Raw genomic sequence first — 22,475 nt, 5'->3', positions numbered from 1 at the left:
TGTCAATTAATCAATAATATATAAATAATATATATTAAATAAAGTGTCTTTAAACATACATAAAATAAGGTTATGTATTGATTGGCTGACAAAAATGTTGTGACCAGAGGATCACAGGAACCTAACCCTGTGTTTCTTGTAGGAGCAATGGTTCAGTATTCACCAAGTCAATGTTCCCATATTTCGTTCACTAATTTATGAATTTATAAAACATAACTACCACAAATAACAACAATCAACTATATATCTACACACATATATTTACTTATTTGTAAAGCAGAAATAATAGGACTGGTAATCAGCTATAAGAAGTAAATGAGGAAGAGAAATCAAGGATGATGCTAACTAGGTTTCTGGCTTAAGCAACTGGAAGACGGTGATACTGCTTATAAAGACAGCAAGCAGAGGAGGAGGTGGCAGCTTGCATCAGGAAGACAAAGATGTCAGCTCTGGAGAGTGTAATGTCATGCATGCTACACACACTGTAACAAATATAATTATGTGTTTAAGAACCCATTTTCCCCTCCCATTTGAGAATCAGATCTTTGTTCATCTCAGGACATGTCCTATAACTAAAATGACACTTTCCTTTAAGTCATATAAACCAGGCATGTCAACATCACAAATGTGTAGTTTTATCGATTCTTTTACTTTCCACTGCCATCTTTGCAATATTACCCATGTCACCATATTCTATACTTTAATAATGTTTCTATGTGAGTCCTAAAAAGTAAAAACATAAAATTCTACCTTTTGGAAAACAAGAATTCTAAATGACAAATATCTTCAAAGAAAGTCTTCACAACCACGTAGCTTGTTTTCCAATTTGTTTACAGAAACCTTCATCATAAATTATTAAAATACCAATCTGAAATATCAAGCCTACATAAAAAATCCTAATGGATAAATTGTGATGTTTTCACACCTGATTTTAGAAAACCTCTGAAATTATAATTTATTTCAATGTACTTTTATAAAAATGTATATATACTCTCAAAATGTAACAAGTCTTTTACACCCTAGAAATTAAAATTACAATATACAACTGCATACACTGAGCCTTATATAATTATAAAAGAAAACTACTAAAGAAATTCATATGAATCCCCCCGTCTAGTCAGCATTACCTTTGTTTATAAAAGTAATAGAAAATAATTTCTAGGTTATTACAAAACTGATTTTACAAGTAAATATACACTTGTGTGAACACAAAACAGAAACCTGATACATAGTTCCTCCTCAATATATAAACTGTGTACTTGTTTATTTGCAATGGTCCACATATAGAAAAGCACTGGACTAGTTTTATCCTTGGTATGACAATTAGTTCTACGACCTCCCACTGACTACTAAAAGTTAAATATAAAACACTGGAAATGGTTATTAGTATTTACATGAGAAAAAAAGGTGAAAGAAAAGTTTAAGAAAGAAAGATTCAAAGCTAAAGGGAGGAAAAGAGGCTAGAATACCAGTTCAGTAACTAGGAAATAGGAAAAAGATATAACAATTAAGAAAGAAAAGTTAAGCAAAATATTCTGTACAGAAGTGAAACCCTGGTTCTTGGCAATTAATGGTAAGAACCATAACCAAAAAAGCCCACTAAAGACTTTAGAATGCAAGAGGGAAAAACATCTATGAACACCAGCTCTTTTAAAAACCAAAAAAAGTGAAGAGGAAAAATGGTCATTTTAAGTCTTTTGTATTTTATATCATTTAGAAGATAATTACATTATTTCTATTCCTAAACTATTAATGCACTTGATCATAATGCAAATAAAAATGGCTTTGCACTTCAAAACTGGTATTTGAACTGGAAAATAAACCAAAAAACTTAGCATACCTGAGCTACCAAGACAGCAGTCAGTCAATAAACAGCAGCTGGTGCAGAATATGCACTTAGTGCAAACAACTGCTGTCACTAGCAATGTATCCGTGAACAAGCAGGCACTTGTCTACCTAGGGCCAATGGCCAAGGGTAGAAGGGACAGTGGGTCTTCTTGGTTCCAGTCTCTGAATCTCAGAGATCTCAGTCAACAGGACAAGAGCATGTCAGATACATGCCTGACAGACCAGTAGCCGTGAAAACGGAAATAGGGAGACATTTAAAAATTGTTACCTTCCCTATCACCCTGTAATACAGAAACTTTTTCCCCTAAAAAAATTAATCTCATAAATAGTAGTTACAATTCTGATCAGCCAACAAAAGGAGATCTAGTTCACTCTACAAGATCTGCTATATGGTTTAAAAAGTATATTTCCACTTGAAAATTAGTTTGTTATAAAAGAAGGTAATATAACAGTAACACTATTCAACTTCAATATGGATTAAACAAGTATTTGTGGATTCATAAGTAAAGGGACCACTTGTGTAGCATTTAATCTATCGGGAATTATTGTCAGTTCCAAACAAACACTTAGAATATAATTCACTTCTAAACTGGAGACTGCCTACACTATATAAACCTAGTTGATGAGTCATAGACTAATAGTTCAAAATTACTAAAATGTTTGATTAAGGTTCAAGACTAGAAAAACAAAATCAGCAGTTGGAGTAATTCAAACTTTAAAATCAAGCATAAAATATAACTTGTGATTTATATTATCTAAGCATCAGTAATGATACATACTGAAATCTGCAATTAAAAACAAAAACTGAAGACATCACAAGAAAGTGGTCAAGAACAATGAAGACATAGGCTGGCTTAAGCTTTCCCACCAAAACACTGGATATAAAAACATCATACACAACAAAAAAGATTGGAATGTCATTCTGAAAATAAACAAGAAACAACAAAAAAAATTATCAAATGCATAGTAAAGTAGTTGTGACAGAAAAATATTTCTTTACTGGGAAAATATAGCTATTTTATTCTCATTAAGAAATAACATTTTATATATTTTTTCCTGCAAGAAATAACTAATAATATGAAAACAGCATCTTCTTAGGCAAAAGACCCTAAATTCCTAATTAGCAATATTCCTTGGTATTCCTAATTACTGGAAAATACAAATTAAAAATTCAAGTTGGCCAATGTTATCCTTAGCATTAGTAATTTCTTTCATTCTACTGATTTCTTTAAGGCAGCGGTTCTCAAGTAGAAGTAACTCATCAGAATCAACTGGGGACAATTTTGAAAATACACATTCCCAAGTGTCATCCCTCAGAGATTGATTTCACCATAGCTGGAGTGAAACCACAGTACCTGTGTTTTGAAAAAAACTCCCCCAGTGATTCTGACTGCTAGTTGAGGATGACTGCTTTAAGGGATGAATTACGTACTTGTTCTACTGACTAGAAAAGCTCTTATTTGGCCTGCCACTGTTGAAACTTTGTCATTATAGCACATAAAGCTGTCAGTAGCAAAGAGGAAAACTCCACATTTCATTACTTATAGTAAAAAAAGTGAAGGAAATCTGATAAGATTATCTAGTCAAGAACATGCAACCATACTTGAAAAGACTTTATATATATTTATTTTAAAGTGTTCATTTAGCACAAATGGTTTTGAAAATGTATAAAAATAATTTATGTATTAATCCATCTTTAATATGTACATGGTCCCTTAAAAGGATTTTCATTTCATTATCATGAAAAATGTACTTCAACAACCTCCACACTATTATTAAAAGTCAGAAATTTTAAGATTTTCTAATAGAAAAGTTTTAGTACTCACCTGCAGAAAAATAATGAAACTGGGAATGATTTCACTAATATTTTAAAATATAATACGGTCTCAGCTATGCTATGCCACATATCATAAGAAAAATCTTCATCACTAAACCGTAATAATCCCAAGTGGTGGCATTTTCATTTAAGAACAAAGCACAAAATTATTTTATAAAAGAAAATGTCTCATCGTAAAAACTTATAAAGCTGAATGCTTTAAACAAAAATAGCTGCGGTTTGATTTCACAATATCAAGTTTCCATAAGCACTTTGTAAACATACACCCATTGTAGGCTATCAACTTAAAGCCAATTATCACTAAAAGAAGACAGAGTAAAAAAAAATAGTTCAGTGCAAAAGTACATATCAACTGAAGTTATCAACTGACTTAAGACAATTTTAATACAAAAATCACAACTTAAATCCCATAATATAAAGTAATCCTATAAAGACTTTAAAAGAAAAAGCTCTACAACAGTTATTAAGTTTTCCTTTTGTTACTATTCTCTAGTAAAAGCTTTCTTTTGATTAGCTTTCACAGTGTCATCAGGAGATGCTGATTTGAAGTCAAATGGTGTTATTGCTATAAGAGGACTTATCTCTTTGTCCTTTACGTCTTGAACTTGTCTACTATACAGAAAAGTCTTATAGAGGTTAAGGGTGCGTCGCTTGCAGCTTTTCAATGGGTAACGAAGACACAGTGTTGCAGCAAAAGCTGAAGGTCTGGCAGCAAGGGCCTTGGTCCAAGAGACAGAAAAAGGTGGTTTCCTAGTCAGAGAGCCTTTAGTGTTTTTCTTATTATCATCAGAAGAATTGGAACTTTTCCCTAATTTTGAACTTAGAACTTTAGTTCCTGCTATTGGAGCAACTGATTGGTCTACTACACGTTTTGGAACAAAATCTGGGGCTTTTATGAGGACACTAAGATCGATATTAGAATCTATTCCAGGTGACCTCATTTCACATAAACTGAGCATACAGGAATCTTTCTTAATCTGAGAGCTATCTATATCAATTGTTTCTGCAATCAAATCAGAAAGTGACAAATTCTCAACGTCTCTTGTTGGAGAAGCTTTACAAAACGCCAAAGATGACAGAGATCCTGTTAATTCTGATATTCCAGTTGAAGACTGATACTGATTTGCTAGTTGTGACAAGGGAAAGGATCCCAAACTTAGATCTGTGAAACTGGCAGATGGTTGGTTACAAAGATCAGATAAAGTAAAGCATTGGCTCGGATTGTTCTCTTTGTGCTCCTGAAACAGTTCAGCTAAGGATGGACTTTCACATTGGAAAAACTGCAAGTTGTCATTTTTTAATATGCAATTCTTGGTGCTTTGTTCAACTGAAGAAACACTTCCAACTTCAGTCATTTTACTAGCATTTAAATTACCAACAGCCATATTTTCCAATGAGCTAGTTAAGAGCAAAGGATTATTTAAACTTCCTAAACTGTTTTGTACTGGAATGTTTTGCAAATCAGGTACTGAATTATTGTGAATAAATAAAGAGTTATTAGGTGCTGTGCTCTTTATCATCAAGGATTTTAAATCTGGTATTCCTTTGAACGCAGAATCATCTTTGGAAATACATTCAGATGCATGAGGTCTTAACAAATCAGCATCTAGACGCTTTGAAAGTAGACTCTCCAGACTATCTGTGGATGATAATCTGACTGATGGCTGACTTTTACAAGAATCTCTTGGCATATCATCAATTAGGTCAGCTAGCGACAGCTCTTTTGTTAACTTACATGATTCTAGTTTCTTTTCACTTTTAGGTCTGTCAAGTTTCTTTTTTTTACGGAGTAAATAGTGACTTGGTACAACCGAAGAATTATGATATAATCCATATTTCGCTACTGGGCCAGAAAAATCAAAGGGTTTGCTACTGCAATCCAAATGGTTTGCAGATTGAGGACAAGAGCTTTGAACATTATCAGCTGAAACTTCAGAGGAAGATAATAAGACTCCTTACCTTACAAGAGCCATTAATTTTCAGATGAATAGGTTCACATATGCAGAAGACAGTCACAGCAACCAAAAGGAAACATGAAATGAGGCATTTAATTACTAAATGTTTCTTTTGATTATGGCATGAATAAAGTGACACTTGATCATTATTTAATAAAAAGCGAACATTCTAAAAAAAAAAAGGATTTTACCTTCCTTTAACCATCTTAAGTGACCTTCATACTTTGTTCACTGATATATACAAAGGTAATTACCAAGTTAGTCAATGTTCTAATTTTCACAAGTTTTATAAATGTGAGGTTTTAAGATACTTAAACTATAGTCAGGATTGTCTCAAATTCAAAACGTTTAAAAAACCAATGGAAAGAACTAGGTTCATCTTCTGTATTTTTAATGTATTAAAAACATGCAAACAAATAATACCCTATAGTTTCTACTGTGATCTGGGATAAACTATTAATATAGATGACACATTACAGACTCATTCTCATATTACTGGTCAGTTAAAAGTGCATCCCATCCCCCACCAAAATAAAAAAATCTTAATTTACATAAAAATGACCCTTATTTCATAGTAACAGACTGTATACAATTTCGCTATGGCAAAAATCTAGTCTTTAGGTTATGAGAAATATCAACCCAGTTAACAAATCACCATGCTCCTACTGACAGGCATCATACCAATTAATATAATTGGTTCCCTTCTCTTGTGGACTAAGTTCTAAATTTAACCCCAAATACTAAAATTTAAAATTAAAGATCTGGCTATAAAATGAAAGAGTAGTAGGATTATAATACTTAGGATATTTAAATAAAACTAAATTATATTCATAAAATGTTATAACCATAAAGGGATTTTTTTGACATTGTCTGGCTATTAATTTCTATCTCCTGACCCATTAAAGTTAAAAAAAAACCCAATAATTAAAAGCAAAAAGTGTTCTGTCTTGCTGTTATCTAATTTTATTTCCCTTATATTCTGTTAGTTACAAGAACAAGCAAGGAAATTAAAAAACAGGCTTTAACAGAGTGAAGGGAACGCAGCCATTGAGCTTAAAAATTCACAAACTGGAAAATCAATTGATAATAATTAAGAATTATTATAACATGCAAAATTTTCTGCCCATTTTTCTTAACAGCTCAATCAAATCAAAGCCTCTTTCAAAGCATTAACTGTAAAACTAAAAGAGAACAAGTAAAAGCATACCTTTTGCTATCTTTCCTGTAGATATTGCTCCCTCACTCTTGACCTTCAAATTCTGCATTTTATCTTGCTCCAGAACCACTGACAAAGCCTTCTGCACATCAAACTTGTTCTTCAGAACTGCTTCAATCAGTATGTCATCTGGCACAGCATCTCCAAGTACCTCTCTCATGTGATCAAGGCATGAAAAAAGACGAGCTAGAACAGACAACAATAATTAAAATCTATACTACGTGGTGTCATGAAAGAACCCTCAATCTTCAAAACTGAAAAAAGGATTTGAAACTATAGTAGGATGTTCAACTCATTTTCCCTTGGCAAAAATTACAGTGATTATATTTTTATCCACAATATACCTAGCTTCCCTTATCAGAGGAACAATTTCAATAATTAAGAAATCACTACAATAAATGTCTCCAAAGTAATACTGACTAATCCTTGAAAAAAGCGTAAATTGTATACACTAAAATCTATTTCAGTCAATGAGGATGATGAGGTCTATACTGATGAGTTTTTACGTGTGTAGAAAGGGAGGGTTAATTATGAAAATATTTCTAACGAGTTAGTGAACCCAGTTAATCACTAAGTACATTTCTTAAATTTCTTGCATTACTACCTTAACTATTATTAAGTACATTCTATTTTAGGCTAACTTCAGTTTCTACTCAGCCGACTAAAATCATCCTTAACAATGCTTTAAAAATGGGCAAGATAACTTGGCATAAAAATGCCATAAATATTAGGAAATCCAATAGGTTAAGGAAAGGATGGACATTTCTTTTCTTTTTTTTTTTTTTTTTTGGCCACATCGCACAGCATGTGGGATCTTAGTTCCCCAACCAGGGATCAAACCCGCACCCCCTACAGTGGAAGCATGGATTTCCAGCCACTGGACTGCCAGGGAAGTCCCTGGACATTCATTTTAAACACAAAAATTTAAATCTGGATGTCTAAAATATTTAAGGATTTTTATTTTCTGATGACTATGTTACTATAAAAAGTAATTACTAATAACATTCAATAATGACGTAAATTCCACGACAGCAAAGGCTTTATATCCCTAGATCCTAAAATAGTACCTGGTACCTAGGGGCCACCAAATAAAAATGCATGAATATATTAATTTATATTTGTATAGCAGTTGACAATTTTCAAAATATTAATACATATATATGCACTATACATATACACATATGTATATATATCCTTTGTAATCCTCACGGTAACTCTATGACTTAGATATATCAAATTCTAAGTCATAAAGAGGACTGAAAATCATGGCACTACTAAGTTTAGCAGTAATCAAAATATAACTCAAGTTTTCAGACTCCCTAATCCAATGAAACCAGTTCACAGAATGCACTGTACATTACATTTTTACATGCTTACATACTGAACAAGGAATCTACTCACAATATACTTTCTTTTTAAAAAAAGAAGTATTTAATACTTTTTCCATTGCTCCCTTTTTTAATTATTAAAAATAAATTCTCAAATATTTGGGTAATTGTGCTTTGCTTGAGTCCAAAATTAATTATAGGCTAATAAGCTAAACTTGAAAAATTATACCTATTTCATAAATACATGAATTACTAAAACTGGAATACTTAGTATACTTAGTATATAGTATACTATTAGTATACTAATAGTATACTATAGTACAGTATATAGTATATATATATATACTATATAGTATATACTATTAGTATAGTAATACTACTATTATTATTATTATACTATTATAATATTATACTATTATACTATTATTATACTACTAATACTACTATTATACTACTATATTAATATAGTAATACTACTTAGTATAGTAATACTAAGAATACTTAGTATATAGCTAGCATCAGGGCCTCTTCTAATTAATTATAGTAACTGTTGTCTACACATACACAAAGAGTAGACATACAGAGTCAGGCTGTCTTGGTTCATATCCTAATGCCACTTACTAGCTGGTGCAACTTCAGCCAAGTAACTTTGCGTCTCATTTTTTTCCCCTGTAAAATGAAGACAATACCTGGCCTACCTCATAAGGTTGTTATGAAGACTAAATATGCAATTACCTGAACAGCACTTAGAACAATACCCAGAAAGCAGTTAGTAGAGGTGAGCTACAATCATTATTGTTATCATGCAGTTACTCACATATGTCAGGTGGGAATGATTAACTTTCATTCTCAAACATAACTCTGAATTTCATACCTCCTTAATCATTCTGAGGCACAGCAGAGATTCTACTTTATTCCTACCCTCTCCCCCGACAATGACAACTATAACACAGTCTTTAAAAATATAATAGAAACTATCAAGGAATTTATACAGCAGCTCCTCTACAAACTTTTATCCAGATTGACAAATGTATTTGCCGAGTTGATGAATTTTTTTATTCTCTGTTGTTTCCCTTTCCGCTTTCTAATTTTGTATATTTGTGCTTCCTCCATTTTTCTTGATTTGGCTAGCAGCTGACATATATTTTACCAATTTATTCAAAGATCAGCTCTCAGATTCATATACTCCCCCCTTCCTGCTTTTAAATTGTTATAAATTTTCAATTTAAAAACATTTCTAGAACAAAGCCACACTCCACAGAAAGAGCAAATCAGCTCAGCCCTACTCATTACCAACGGATGGCATTACTGTTATACTTGGTGATTTTAGGTCTACTACATTGTTCATCAATCTATAGCTTGAGTAGTATGTTTGAAACAATGTCATATTTGAAATTTATTTATAAAAGGCAAAAACCAAAATATAATATATCTTTGTTAAAATGTTTAAGAGAACTAAAAAGAAGCAAACTCAGAACCAATGCCATTACCATTTACGAGTTCTACCTTGAAACTTAATTTACATGACTGTGACCAATCAGGACACTGTATAGTATTACTTCAGACTTAATTTTTTTTTTTAATAAAAACCAGACTTTTGGAACCTAACATTTTGCAAGGAAATGAGCTTCTGTAATCTAACCATAAGCTCTACATAGAGCTTATGAAACAATAAATATTGCTAAAAGAAAACAAATCATTGAAGTTTCTCTCCTAAGGAGATTTCAATAAAAAATTCCAGTTATTAAATAACAGCCACACAATTTTTCAACCATACTGTTAACCATCTAGTCCTCACAAAATATAATAAAATGTACATTTTCCTTGAAGATATAAGATATAATGGTAGTTCATACCATTACTACCCACGATCATTATTATGAAAAATAAAATTGATAATTTCCGGTAAACTGATTATTAATCATTTTCAGATAAGAAACATAGATAGACTACTTTTTACTATACCTTGATCAATTCCGCTTAGCTGATGGTTCAAAAGAGAATTGGAGGATTCTTTCAAATCTTCATAATCATATTCTTCTACAGGTTCAACAACTGAAGGTCTGTCACGTCGTGAGTAAATAAACTGAGCAGCTAGAATATACAATGATTAAAGAATGTTGTACTATAGCCATTTCCCATTAACTTTTTTCTTTAACAACAGTTAAAATAAAAATCAAAGATTCTGACCTACCACCTACAGCCATTTGCCCACATTTATAATAATGGATGAAAACAAAGACAAAACATATCACACCCAAATTCTGCTCAAATGTCCTTACTAACCTAACCATTCACTAGCCTCTTATAATTGTCTCCCTTCTTTCCTTCTATCTCATAAACACTGAGCTTACTTTCTCCACAGTTTTCAAAAATTATCTTTCCTAATCCTTGCCTGCTATTCCATCTTCTCTGAAATTGTTTCTTTGATACAAATACTTTAAACCTCATATCAAATTTGTTCATTTGCATAATTAAAAAATACCAAAAACAGACTAGATTTTCACTTTCCAAGAACTACTAATTTTGCCTGAACCCAAGAGTTGACCAAAATCATAGGCCTTAACTATTTTTTTTTTAAGATTTTTTTTTTGATGTGGACCATTTTTAAAGCCTTTAGTGAATCTGTTACAACACTGCTTCTGTTTTATGTTTTGGTTTTTTGGCCACAGGGCATGTGGGATCTTAGCTCCCCAACCAGGAATCGAACCCACTGCATTGGAAGGCGAAGTCTTAACCACTGGACCGCCCAGGAAGTCCCCATAGGCCTTAACTTTTAAACAGTTTATACTTCAATCATACACTGAGACTGTATATTAATGTCATATACCTAACTTTGACTTTCAGACAGAAGTCTGTGCTACTCTGCAGTATTGGCAGTGTCATTACTCAATATATAACTGGGCATTATATTTTTCATTAATAGGTAGAAAGACAAAATATCAAAGTGCCAACATATGCTTGAGTATCATACACGAAATACGTGTGAGCAAAGGAGAGAATCATCATGAATGCCCAAAGTGTTCACTCTTCCACGTCAACTGGATGCCCACTGAACTCAAGTCCTGGAGAATGTGTTCAATTGCCAAGGAATAAAATTAAAGAATAAGTTTAAGAAGGATAAAAACATCAATACAGTATTCTAAAGGCAAGGTGTTATCAAGGATTTTATATTATTTAGCTTTCTGGAAGAGCACATAACATGTATGTCTATTGCTCAGAGTTCCCACATTTGACTTTTGTGCATGTTTTCAGGAAGGCACTATTCATGAAAGGGAATCTCTAACTGCATTCAAAATGTAAAGATAACACATATATAGACAATAGAAAATACTATGACTTAAGGGTAACACCTATACTCAGACGGTCATGGCGTAAGTGCTTATTTATAGTATAAATCAATGATGGCCTTACAGATTAGCAGGAAAGGCAAAAAAAGAAAAGGTAATGACATATTTTATAAAGCCAAATGAGTAGTACAGATGACAAGTGCTACAGAAGCATAGAAGATTAAGTAATCACTGAAGACTACAGCAGTTATAATAAAGAAGGCAAGAACATCAGAAAAACTGAAGAAGAGGTGGAAGACATCCTGAACAAGGAGAACAGAATAAGACAAATAAAGAGCAGTTGAGAGAATTTAATCTGTTCTGCTATAATGCATGTTTCCTTAACATAAACTAGTTTATATCAAATGGTCAACAGGGGAATGATGACAGTAACATTCAAGTTGCTTTGGTTTATGAGATTTTCCCCCCAACACTTTGTAATGCAAATACAAAGTTCAGTAACACCAACCATAGAACATTATACTGTAATTGGAATTGTACTTTAATGCCAGATAGCCCCACATTCTTCCTTTTGGCTCCATTTGGCCATGTGTCCTGTTTTGTGCATGCTTACCGCTTGGTTCTCTAAGACCTGTGAGTATTTTGCCTTTGCAACATTACTCATTAGTTTCAACTCTTCCTTACACCTCTATCAAGCTTCTACCTTTTTGTTAAATGTAAAGTCCCATATATATTGGAATATATCTTTATTAGGAAGTTAATGTAACTTTCCAAATGTGCAAGCATTTTTATTAGATGATTACTGGTTTATTAGTATTGATACTTTACGGGCTGAGTGGTCTGTTATGATCCTATTTTTTCCCAGAGGTTTTGCTATTTTTTAGTATACAATTTTAAAGACCACAAGCTTTTTCAAAAATGTACATATTATGCTATATACATATCACTATTTTCCCTCCCTCTTGTGCAAGTAAAATACAATACTGCCATTATAAAGTCAACATGGTTAAACAGCAGGAAAAATATCCTGTTTCACAGATTTTCTAAGATGACCACTTTTTTCATATGTTAAAAATCTCAGAATGAGGGATGTCTTACAATCAAATGGCATCTTAGTATTATATAATACTTAGACTGACAGCTGATTATTTTTTAAGTGGTACGTAAAATAACAATATGTCTTACAATCCATGGTATTTTAGATACAATAAAATGTGGTAGCATTAAAAAATGTAAACCAGGCCATTTTGTGCCTGATGATTTTCAAACTACTTTCCTGGCTGTAATTAACTATTCAGTTTAGCCTAAAAGTAACAAATATACTTTCCCCAACTTTCTCTCATAGCTCTGAACTGTGAGGAAAAACCTAAGACAAATCAAAAATTAAGTGAGTGGGCTTCCCTGGTGGCGCAGTGGTTGAGAGTCCACCTGCCGATGCAGGGGACACGGGTTCGTGCCCCGGTCTGGGAAGATCCCACATGCCGCGGAGCGGCTGGGCTCGTGAGCCATGGCCACTGAGCCTGCGCGTCCGGAGCCTGTGCTCTGCAACAGGAGAGGCCACAACAGTGAGAGGCCCGCGTACCGCAAAAAAAAAAAAAAAAAATTAAGTGAGAGAAGAAATCAGATACGTCCGTGAACAATTTTCACTTAGGAAATACTGACAGGGAAAAAGGAAGTTATCAAAATCCAGAATTCTACTCTACCCCCAAGAAGCTATTCTTCCTGGAGGCTTCCTACCCCCTCCCACATACAAATCCAACTCAGAAACTGTGGCCATTGTTTTAGAAGTAAATGATGGTTGGATTTGCCCAGGAGTGCAGAGGGATGGTGGGTAGGAAAATTCCCCAGGGAAAATAGTTGCTGGGGGAAAAAAGAAGTATCCAGATCTCTGAAGTTGAAATGAGAGCCAAAAGGCAACAAATATGATAAAAAAGAGTGAGAGAAAAGCAATGGAGAGAAAAGGATAAATATAAAGTGCTCTTCTTTTCTAAAAATTTAATCACAAACTTTGACAGAAATGCTTTCTGAAAAATTGGACACTCATAGTGACTTTTACAATTTAAAGCATTTTGCTAAACATAAAAATTCAGAGAATTCAAAACCTGACTCTGCAATTGCCTAATATTGCTTCCTAAACGTCTTAAAATAAAAATCATGTGAGGCACTCATTAAAGATACAGCTTTCTAGGCTTCTTCCCCTGGAGGTTCTGGTTAAGTGGTGTTGGAATGGGGCAGGGAATCTCTATTTTTACAATTACTCCCAGCTGACTGGTATCATCAGGGAAGGTAGGAAAGAGCCTACAAGTCTCCCCTTTCATCTGTCCCAGATGTAGTCCACTTTGTATACTGTCATCAGGTACTTTCCTAAAACATGACCCCCTTAACTAAAAAACCTTCAATAAGCTAAAACTACACACCTAAAATTAAAAACCATCTTCCACAATTTGGCTATTTCCTTTCTGAGCCCTCTTTGTGCTGCAACTGCATTAATCATGTGAGTCTTCCCAAACATGCCTCACTTAGAGGCCACTGCTCAAGCACTGTTGTTTCCTCTCTAGAATGCCATTCTCACTCCCAAATTTACCAGTCCCAATCCCACCTCCTTCCAGAAGCCTTTCCAGACTCCTTCAGGCAGGACTACTTCTTTACCCACCATACTGTCATTTGAAGGGAACTTTTAACAAGCTTCCTTACATGTTAATTGATGCTCAATAAATTAACATGGAATGGACTGAATAAGGTTAACTACTGTTAAATTAATCATACAAGGTGGCCATGAGACTGAAGTGGCTCTAACGCCTTCGTTGCAAAGGGAAAACCAATCCAGAGTCAATCCTGCAAAGGCCTCAGAACTAAGAACAACCAATCACAGAAAGCCAACTACTCTCCCCCAAATAATGTAATGGGTTAAGCTGCAGCCAACCAAATAATTTCCTTGCTTTGCTTCATGTCTTCTCTATAAAAACCTTGCCCCAGCTCCTGTTGGTGGAGTGCTCCTAACCACTTCCAGTTTGGAGCTACCTGATTCAAACTGATATCTGCTCAAATAAACTCTTAAAAATGTTAATATGCTTCAGTTTATCTTTTACCACTTCTAATTATATTAGTTGAAACAAGATTTGTAACTGTTCAAAGTTTTATTTATAGGCTCTTTTTGCTATCACCAGCTCCCTAATGTATGTTCAATATTCAGCATCAAAGTCAATCTTTCTAAAGAAAAAAAAAAAAGCAACAACATTTAGAAATCACCTTTCCATCAAGAAAACTGTGCTTAGCAGAGTTAAAAAAATACATAATAAAATTTAGAGAAACTCCTATTAATTGATAAAGTCATTCAATTACCAGAATTCATTAGACCATGAATTCAATCATCTCTTCGATGACATTAGCTGCTTCTTTAAGAACAGAAAGTATCCTTCTAAAACTATTCATTTTTAATTGAAAATTGCTTGGAAAAATATACCACTAAAGAGGAAAAGTGTCTGATCTGATATTACTACTACTTTATACATGTTCTGGAAAATTTAAAAATCCAAAACTACATGCTTTTGTTAAAAATACCAGTTTGTCACAGAAGAAAGTCAAAACCATTTAACTATCTCATGCTTTGATAAAGTCGGTTGACTTCCTGGAGTATATACAAAAGTAACTCTCAAAGAGTCAGTCTGTCCTGAATATGAACCACAGACAAGACACATATCAAGGGCTGTGAGAGACAAGGGATAAACTATGACCTCAAGAAAGGTAGGCCATAAAAGCAAATCTCAGAAAAACACCTTCAGAATGCCTGACCTTGTGTAGTGTTAGCTCATTACTCAAGGTTAAGCATGATTTATTTAGACAAGCCTAGATAAATGAATGCATTAATCTGCAATATTAAGATGTCTTTCAGTAGTCCCTCTCCCTATGAAGGTTTCCTTGTGCAAGCCATAGTCAACCAACTTCCAAGTAGACCTTAGCTCCTGCAATTATCTCTTGAATCTATCTGCAAATCCCCTGCTGTCACCCCTGTCCTAAACAAATGGTTCTCAAAGCAGTAGCTGTGTCCCACCCTCAAGAGTTTCTGACTACGGGGTGGGGCCCAGAATTACTTTTTGAACAAATCCTCAAGTAATGCAAATGATACATGGACCACATTCTGAGAACACAGTCCTGAAATATCCTCATCTCCTCTAGATTAGTATAATAGTCTCCTAACTACTCTATCTACAACCACTTATGTACCACCTTCAATCCAGTCTCTATTATATGAGATTTTTTTTAAAAACTCAAATCTAATTATCACACCCACATCACCTTCTCAGTTTCATGAACATGCCATGACCTTTACTTCACTTGTAACACTAGTTAGTGCTACCAGACATTACTTTGTCACCTTGTCAACTGATGATAATGAACTGTAGGCACCCCAAAAGGTTAACTCATAGTTTTTTTTAACACACTGCAAATGACAAGTGCCTGGGAGGTTCCTTGGAAAAACTGAAATTTCTTTTATCCCTAATCCCTACAAAATATGGTCTTTTTGAATCACTGAATAAGAAGCTTTAAAGGAATGCTGATTAAGCCGCCTCTCAGCTTCTAACCCAGTCTCTTTACTCTGCCCTGTGACGCTGGGGTTGAAGTCTGCAAAGCACACTTCTTCTATGACAGCTGGCTCCCTTTTAGGATGAGCCAACGGGCAGATGCTAAAGGGAGACTGGAAGGCTGGAAGAGGAACACACATGCTCCTTTCCTTTTTGTTTCTTATCTGGTCACCATCACCCCAGCAACACTTCATCTTGCAGAAATCATTTGTTCCAGTAACTGCAATTTATATCAGTTTGCAGTTTTTCCAAAACTCCCAGAACCAGCTTCAACCATGATCATACAGCCCGCTAGAATTCCCTCTTCAAAAGGCTGAAGCCCAGCTTCACAGTGTCCCTTCAGAGACACCAGCCACAGAGCATCCCCTCCCCAGGTCTCAGTCCCAGCTCTACAGTCCCTCCTCTGAACTTCAATGGCAAAGCAACAAAGCAGAACCCTCTTGTTACACATCTAGGTCCCAGCTCAAAGGAGCCCCCCACCAGATTCTAAAGGTTGGCTTCAACCTTGTCCATTGGTTCCCCTAGGAACTAGAGATGATAAATGCTTCCTAAAGTTACTACCTCCTTGATATTTTGGTTTGCATTTTTTGTCTCTAATACCTAGTTAACAACTTTTTACATTAGAATCTCTGGCAAAACAACTGGTGTAATTTCTATCTTCTAATAAAATCGTGACTGATAACAGTGTAACACTAAAGGAAGAGAAGAAAGGCTCTGATTAGTTAGGCTAAATGATTAAAGTACACATAAAGAGCTAGATGCATTACAGAGTAATAAGTTAACAGGAAAAAAGATGACAGGAAGAGTAGAGGTGCTATGACAACTTCTAGAGCACCTATGCCTTTATAAAGAAAAAGAAATTCTAAAAAGTCAGAAGGGACATAGTTGGTCTTCAGAGACTAAGAGGAGGCATAAAGCAGGTTCACAAAACAGCTCAGGAGACGATAAGTTATTAAAGACAAGGCACACTGACAGAAATTTTAATTACTATATCAAACCTTCCAACTTGTGGAAAGTGAGTTTTATGAATTATATTTATGCTGTACATAGCTATATGTAACTGTACCCACTTTTATGGCATAGTAAAATTTATCAAGGCATTTTAACCAACTGTTTATGGAGTAGGCTAAAATTTGAAGACAAACGCATTTTTAGGGAAATTAGTGAGAAAAGGTCTGGATCAAAGACACTGTCTCTCATGTACCACAATGTTCACTGCAGCACTATTTACAATCGCCAGGACATGGAAGCAACCTAACTGTCCATCAACAGATGAATGGATAAAGAAGATGTGGCACATATATACAATGGAATATTACTCAGCCATAAAAAGAAATGAAATTGAGTTATTTGTAGTGAGGTGGATGGACCCAGAGTCTGTCATACAGAGTGAAGTAAGTCAGAAAGAGAAAAACACATACTGTATGCTAACACATATATATGGCATCTAAAAAAAAAAGGTTCTGAAGAACCTAGGGGCAGGACAGGAATAAAGATGCAGACGTAGAGAATGGACTTGAGGACACAGTGAGGGAGAAGGGTAAGCTGGGACAAAGTCAGAGAGTGGTGTGGACATATATACACTACCAAACGTAAGATAGATAGCTAGTGGGAAGCAGCCACATAGCAGCTGGGTGCTTTGTGACCACCTAGAGGGGTGGGACAGGGAGGGTGGGAGGGAGACACAAAAGAGGGAGGAAATATGGGGATATATGTATATGTATAGCTGATTCACTATGTTGTAAAGCAGAAACTAACACAGCACTGTAAAGCAATTATACTCCAATAAAGACATTATGTATAGCTGATTCACTATGTTGTAAAGCAGAAACTAACACAGCACTGTAAAGCAATTATACTCCAATAAAGACATTAAAATATATATATAAAGACACTGTCTCTGCTGTAAAGAACATAGGAAATGTTTTTGTAATATGGTCGCAAAGAAGAAATTTTTCAGCAAATGAGACAGAAGATGCAGCTCTTATTTGGAATCCTACAGGAATTTGAACTCTAAATCACTTTGCAGTTCCATCAGAAGTTTGAATTACATGTATTTGGTTTATTTACAGTAGATAAAGTACTGTATGAAGGGAAGTCTATGCATAACACTTCAGTGTTTCTAATATTCAAGATTTTCCTGGGAATATAAAATTAACTGCTGTCTTCCTTCAGAAGTTTTAGATTTGCATTATTGACTAAATTACCATTTTAGTCAATTCAGATTAATTGCATGCTGCAAAGAATATCGGAAAACCATAGTTTTCAGAATTTTCTTCAAACTGTTTAAAGTCAAATGATGGAATCAAAATTTTAAATTCCATTTGTAAGTTAAGAAATTATTTTATATACCTTTAAAGTTCACATACAATTATCTTTCTAAAGGGTACATAATGTAACAGTCTCCTGGAACATGCTTGTCCTAGAATGACAATAACATTTACTTAACATTTTTAAATACCCAAATAATGAAAATCAAATTATTTTTAAAAATTCACCTGTTGATGGTGAAATACAATAATCATCCTCTACAGACTGGCCATAGAGATCATCATCTTCAAAATCTAAAATAAAAATACAAGAGATAAATTCACTTACAAGTTCTTTTTATATTCTTAGTTATTAATGAGGAAACATCTGAATTCTCTCCGAAATAAATTAAATTAAATTAATTAAATTGTTCATCTAAATTAAAGGAACTTAGAATGTCCACTTTTCAAAAAAAATTCTAAAAATTCTACCCAAAGTAGTTATTTACCGACTTTCTATATTTATAAAGACATACATGTTTTTAGATTTTTAAGCTAATTGAGTTTTAAGAAGTTTTTCCAAGTTTTCACTCCGTGTGATCAAAGAATAATCCCATACCCCATGTACTTGAATTGTCCTTCCAGTATTGACAAAAATCTGAAATAAGCCTTCCATCCATTTTTTCACCAGATGCCTGCTCTAAACAAAACATTTATTTTCCATACAACTGACTAGCGCAGGGTATACAATCAGACCATGAAGGCAGTTTTTCTTCATGTAAAGCTAGGTAATGCACAAAACCCAGCTTATCCTAAACTCCCCTCTGCTCTAGCTAATTGGCCTTTTTTCAAACTGACTACAATATGCTCTTTGCCCAGATTTTCCTACCGCTGTTTCCTTCTCCTAGTTAAGGTTCCAGCTCAAATGTCATCTATTTCAGAAGTCTTCCCTGACCACTCCGGGTAAAGCAGCAAGCCCTGCCTGCCACTTTTATTCTCTAGCACACTCCTCTAACTGAATGTCTTCAAAGCACCATACCTGGTTCACTCCATTGACTATAAGCTCCTTCAGGGCAAGACTGTCTAGACAACTACCTGACACATGCTTGGCATAAATTAATACTTGTTTTATTATAAATTAATGAATCAATCTATAAAACCCCACAAAGAACATAAACATGTTTACATAAGTGTATTTATTCATTCAACAAATACTAACACTATGCCAGGGGCTATCAGAGACATTTGGGGTACAAGACTGAGTGGCAGGCACATTCCCAGATCTCTACAAACCTAAAATCTAACAAGGGAAGACAGACGAGAAAACGAGCAATTATAAAACGATATTACGACTGTTTGAGACATAAGAATACAGAATGATCTGGGAACACACATAGGAACAACAAAAACAGAATTGGGAGTGGGGTGGCTAGGGAAAGATTCCCAGGAATATCATATTTTAAACCAATTCTAAAGGATAGTTAGCTAATTTCTGAGGGTATTCATGTAGCAGCAGCAGGAACAGCATGTTCAAAGGCTGAGACCAAATATTTATGGCAAAGAAAAATTACATAAATGCTACTATTGGATGAAAATGTGTAAATTTTTACACATTCAATAAATTATTAGATCACAATCCCGACTTAATAAAAAATATTAGCAAATAAATGAAAAGCCATTCACAAAAAAATATATTTGGATATTAAAGACAAGAATCTTTTTATACTGGGTCAATTTTTCACTACTGAAATGAACCCTAAAAGTGTTAGAGTATCAGAAGATAAAGAGAATTCTTTCCTGGGATTTTTGTCAAGTGGTTCTTTTCCTCAACAATATTTTGGAGTATTTGCTGCACATAAAGCATTGTACTGGCTAATGGAGTAAATATAAAAATAAAGTATGGGCTTTGCCTTCCTGGGACTTTTATTAATTAGTAGGTGAGGCAGTCTTGTAAACTACTACCCATATTACAGAGAAGAACACAATGAGAGTTAAGGAGAGGAGCCAATAGATTTTGGAGCATAAAAATCTCTGTAATGAAAAAAAAAATCTCTGTAGTGAAGTTATATTACTTTTGAGAATTTTTAAATTATTATCTGAGAGAAGGGAAAGCTTAACTGAGAAGAGAAAAAAACTGGACACTTAAAATAAGTAGAACTTTCACAAGCAAGAAAAGGGGATGGACCTCCAATGCTATAGGAACAGCTTGGTTATGATGTCGTCAACTGTTCCAAAGAAATCTGAACACCTGATGTGGGGTGGCTAAGGTGAGAAGATACTTAGCACTCACTCCCTCAAGCCAAGCACCTCTCCTTCAGGATACCTTCCTTCACATACGAGTTCTGCTTAAAGTCCTCCGACTCATTCTGAACAGTTGTTCTCACTTAAGTAGCTCCCATAGCACTTCATAATCATCCGTTACTTGTGTATCTCCCTCTTTAAACTCCCTCAAACATCTTGCTGTTGGTCCCCAAAGCTCAAACAGTACTCCAAGCACTCACTGTTGATTGAGGACATGATAAATATCTATTAAAGAAATGCGTAAGTAGTAATTAGACCTATTCGTGTCTTTTACAGCATATTTGCAAAAATATCTCCCAAGCTAAAGTCATTTCTCAGGTAACAGTGGTCCACAGGCAATACTTAACATCCACCGCAATACTGAAAAAGAATTCCATTCTGAAGTGACCACCAGGAACCTAACACGTGCCAGGCTAACTGGATCACTGCCTTCAAATGCAGCAAAGGGTATTAGCTGCCCTCCGCTATGATTAGAGCATACTGATGTTCTAGAATAATCTGCTGGGAATGCTAATAACCACCACCAATATACTAAGCACACTGCATGCCCTGTACTCAACAAAGTGATAGATCTTTATTCATTTGCACTCCTTCATACTTGTTTACAGTTTTAGTTTGTGTGATGCTTGGTGATGCCTACAAGTATCCACTGTATAGAAATTAAACTTCTGGACAACATTCATATTTTTTTATTTCACTTTTAAAATCAGTAAGTCCTTTTAGAAGCCCCCTTTCTTCTAATACTACTTTTTTTCCCCAAAAAGTACATTTATATTCAGCATGACCAACCAAGAACTGAGTACACACCTCAAGATCATCTGATCAACTTACTCTTTGGGCCTTTTTAATATGTATTTTTTTCTACCATCTCCTAAGTTTCCAATTTAACTTGAAAAGCATACAAAATAAGTTAGTCAGCTAATTCAAGCCAGGTTCTGCACTAAGTGTGTAGGAACAAACACACAAGATTTACCCTTTAAATCTAACAGTTACAGCAGAACGGCTGAATGTAAGCATTAGGTCAGTCCTTGTTTTACAAATAAGAAAGTTTCATGGGCCTGTTTGAAAGGAGGGTCGGGGAGAGAAGCTCGAAGTAGGAAAGTGTGTAGCCGACCTGGGGGGAAACAATGGGAGAGGTAATAATGCTTACGTGGGTAACTATCACCGGATCCCAACCTTTTCAAAAGTCCTTCCCATATGAGGCCCTGCAGCATCTCCCCTACCCTAAATAAAACCAATCCCAGAAGGAAAAAAACACTACTTAAAACAACGCCATTCGGTGGAGCTCAGGCGTCCTGTAATTTTCTCCAAATGAGCCTCCTCTGAACGCCAACCTGGCACCACTGACGAGAAACTAACATATGGAAGTGAGTGCCAACCGGCTGCTATCCCGGCTGGAACGATAAAAATGACGGCCCGGCATAACCCTGCCACCTACCTTCATCGTAGTTATAGCCTCGGACATTCCGATGCCTGGCCATGACGGCGGAGAGGGCGTTCGCCACAGCCGCTTACAAACTACCAGTTCTAATACTGACAAGGCGCCAACTGCGGCCTGCCGATTACCTATACGCCATCTTGGCTTCCGGCAGGCCTCAGCGCTGAGCGCCTGCGCACGCACGACGTCTTATCTGAGTACGGCAACCTCTCAGGGTCATTCGCCTCTCTGAGAACGCATGCGCACTCATGCTCACGGGAGGGGTGCGTTTCGGCGAGGCCGCGCCCATAGATAAATTGACTGACGGGGCTTTCGCCGGAGACGAATTACACCGCTTATAATTTGTTAGTTTGGACTTAATATTTCGAGTCGGGATCCTTGACCTACGCCGGCGTTCCAGATTATTTTCCAAATTTGGTTTCTGATAATC

At 35.1% G+C, this 22,475-nt stretch overlaps 1 protein-coding gene across 8 annotated transcripts in view; it reads right to left on the bottom strand.

Moving 5' to 3' along the window:
* The window catches only part of HBS1L (HBS1 like translational GTPase), an 80,762-nt gene extending 58,523 nt beyond the window's left edge, over nt 1-22,239 (bottom strand). For 2 of the 8 annotated variants that reach the window (XM_067702024.1, XM_067702025.1), the window contains exons 1-4: nt 22,046-22,235; nt 18,556-18,621; nt 10,150-10,278; nt 6,848-7,042 (exon numbers count right to left, since the gene is read on the bottom strand). In XM_067702024.1, the coding sequence (XP_067558125.1) occupies nt 6,848-7,042; nt 10,150-10,278; nt 18,556-18,621; nt 22,046-22,088 (433 nt within the window). In that variant the 5' untranslated portion in view covers nt 22,089-22,235. The other 6 variants (XM_067702030.1, XM_067702026.1, XM_067702023.1 and 3 more) reach the window with 6 other exon arrangements.
* Nucleotides 22,240-22,475: the final 236 nt, after the last annotated feature.

The sequence above is a fragment of the Pseudorca crassidens genome, chromosome 13 (assembly GCF_039906515.1).
Source record: "Pseudorca crassidens isolate mPseCra1 chromosome 13, mPseCra1.hap1, whole genome shotgun sequence".
NCBI lineage: Eukaryota > Metazoa > Chordata > Mammalia > Artiodactyla > Delphinidae > Pseudorca > Pseudorca crassidens.
This window is presented reverse-complemented; position numbering and strand designations above follow the sequence as displayed.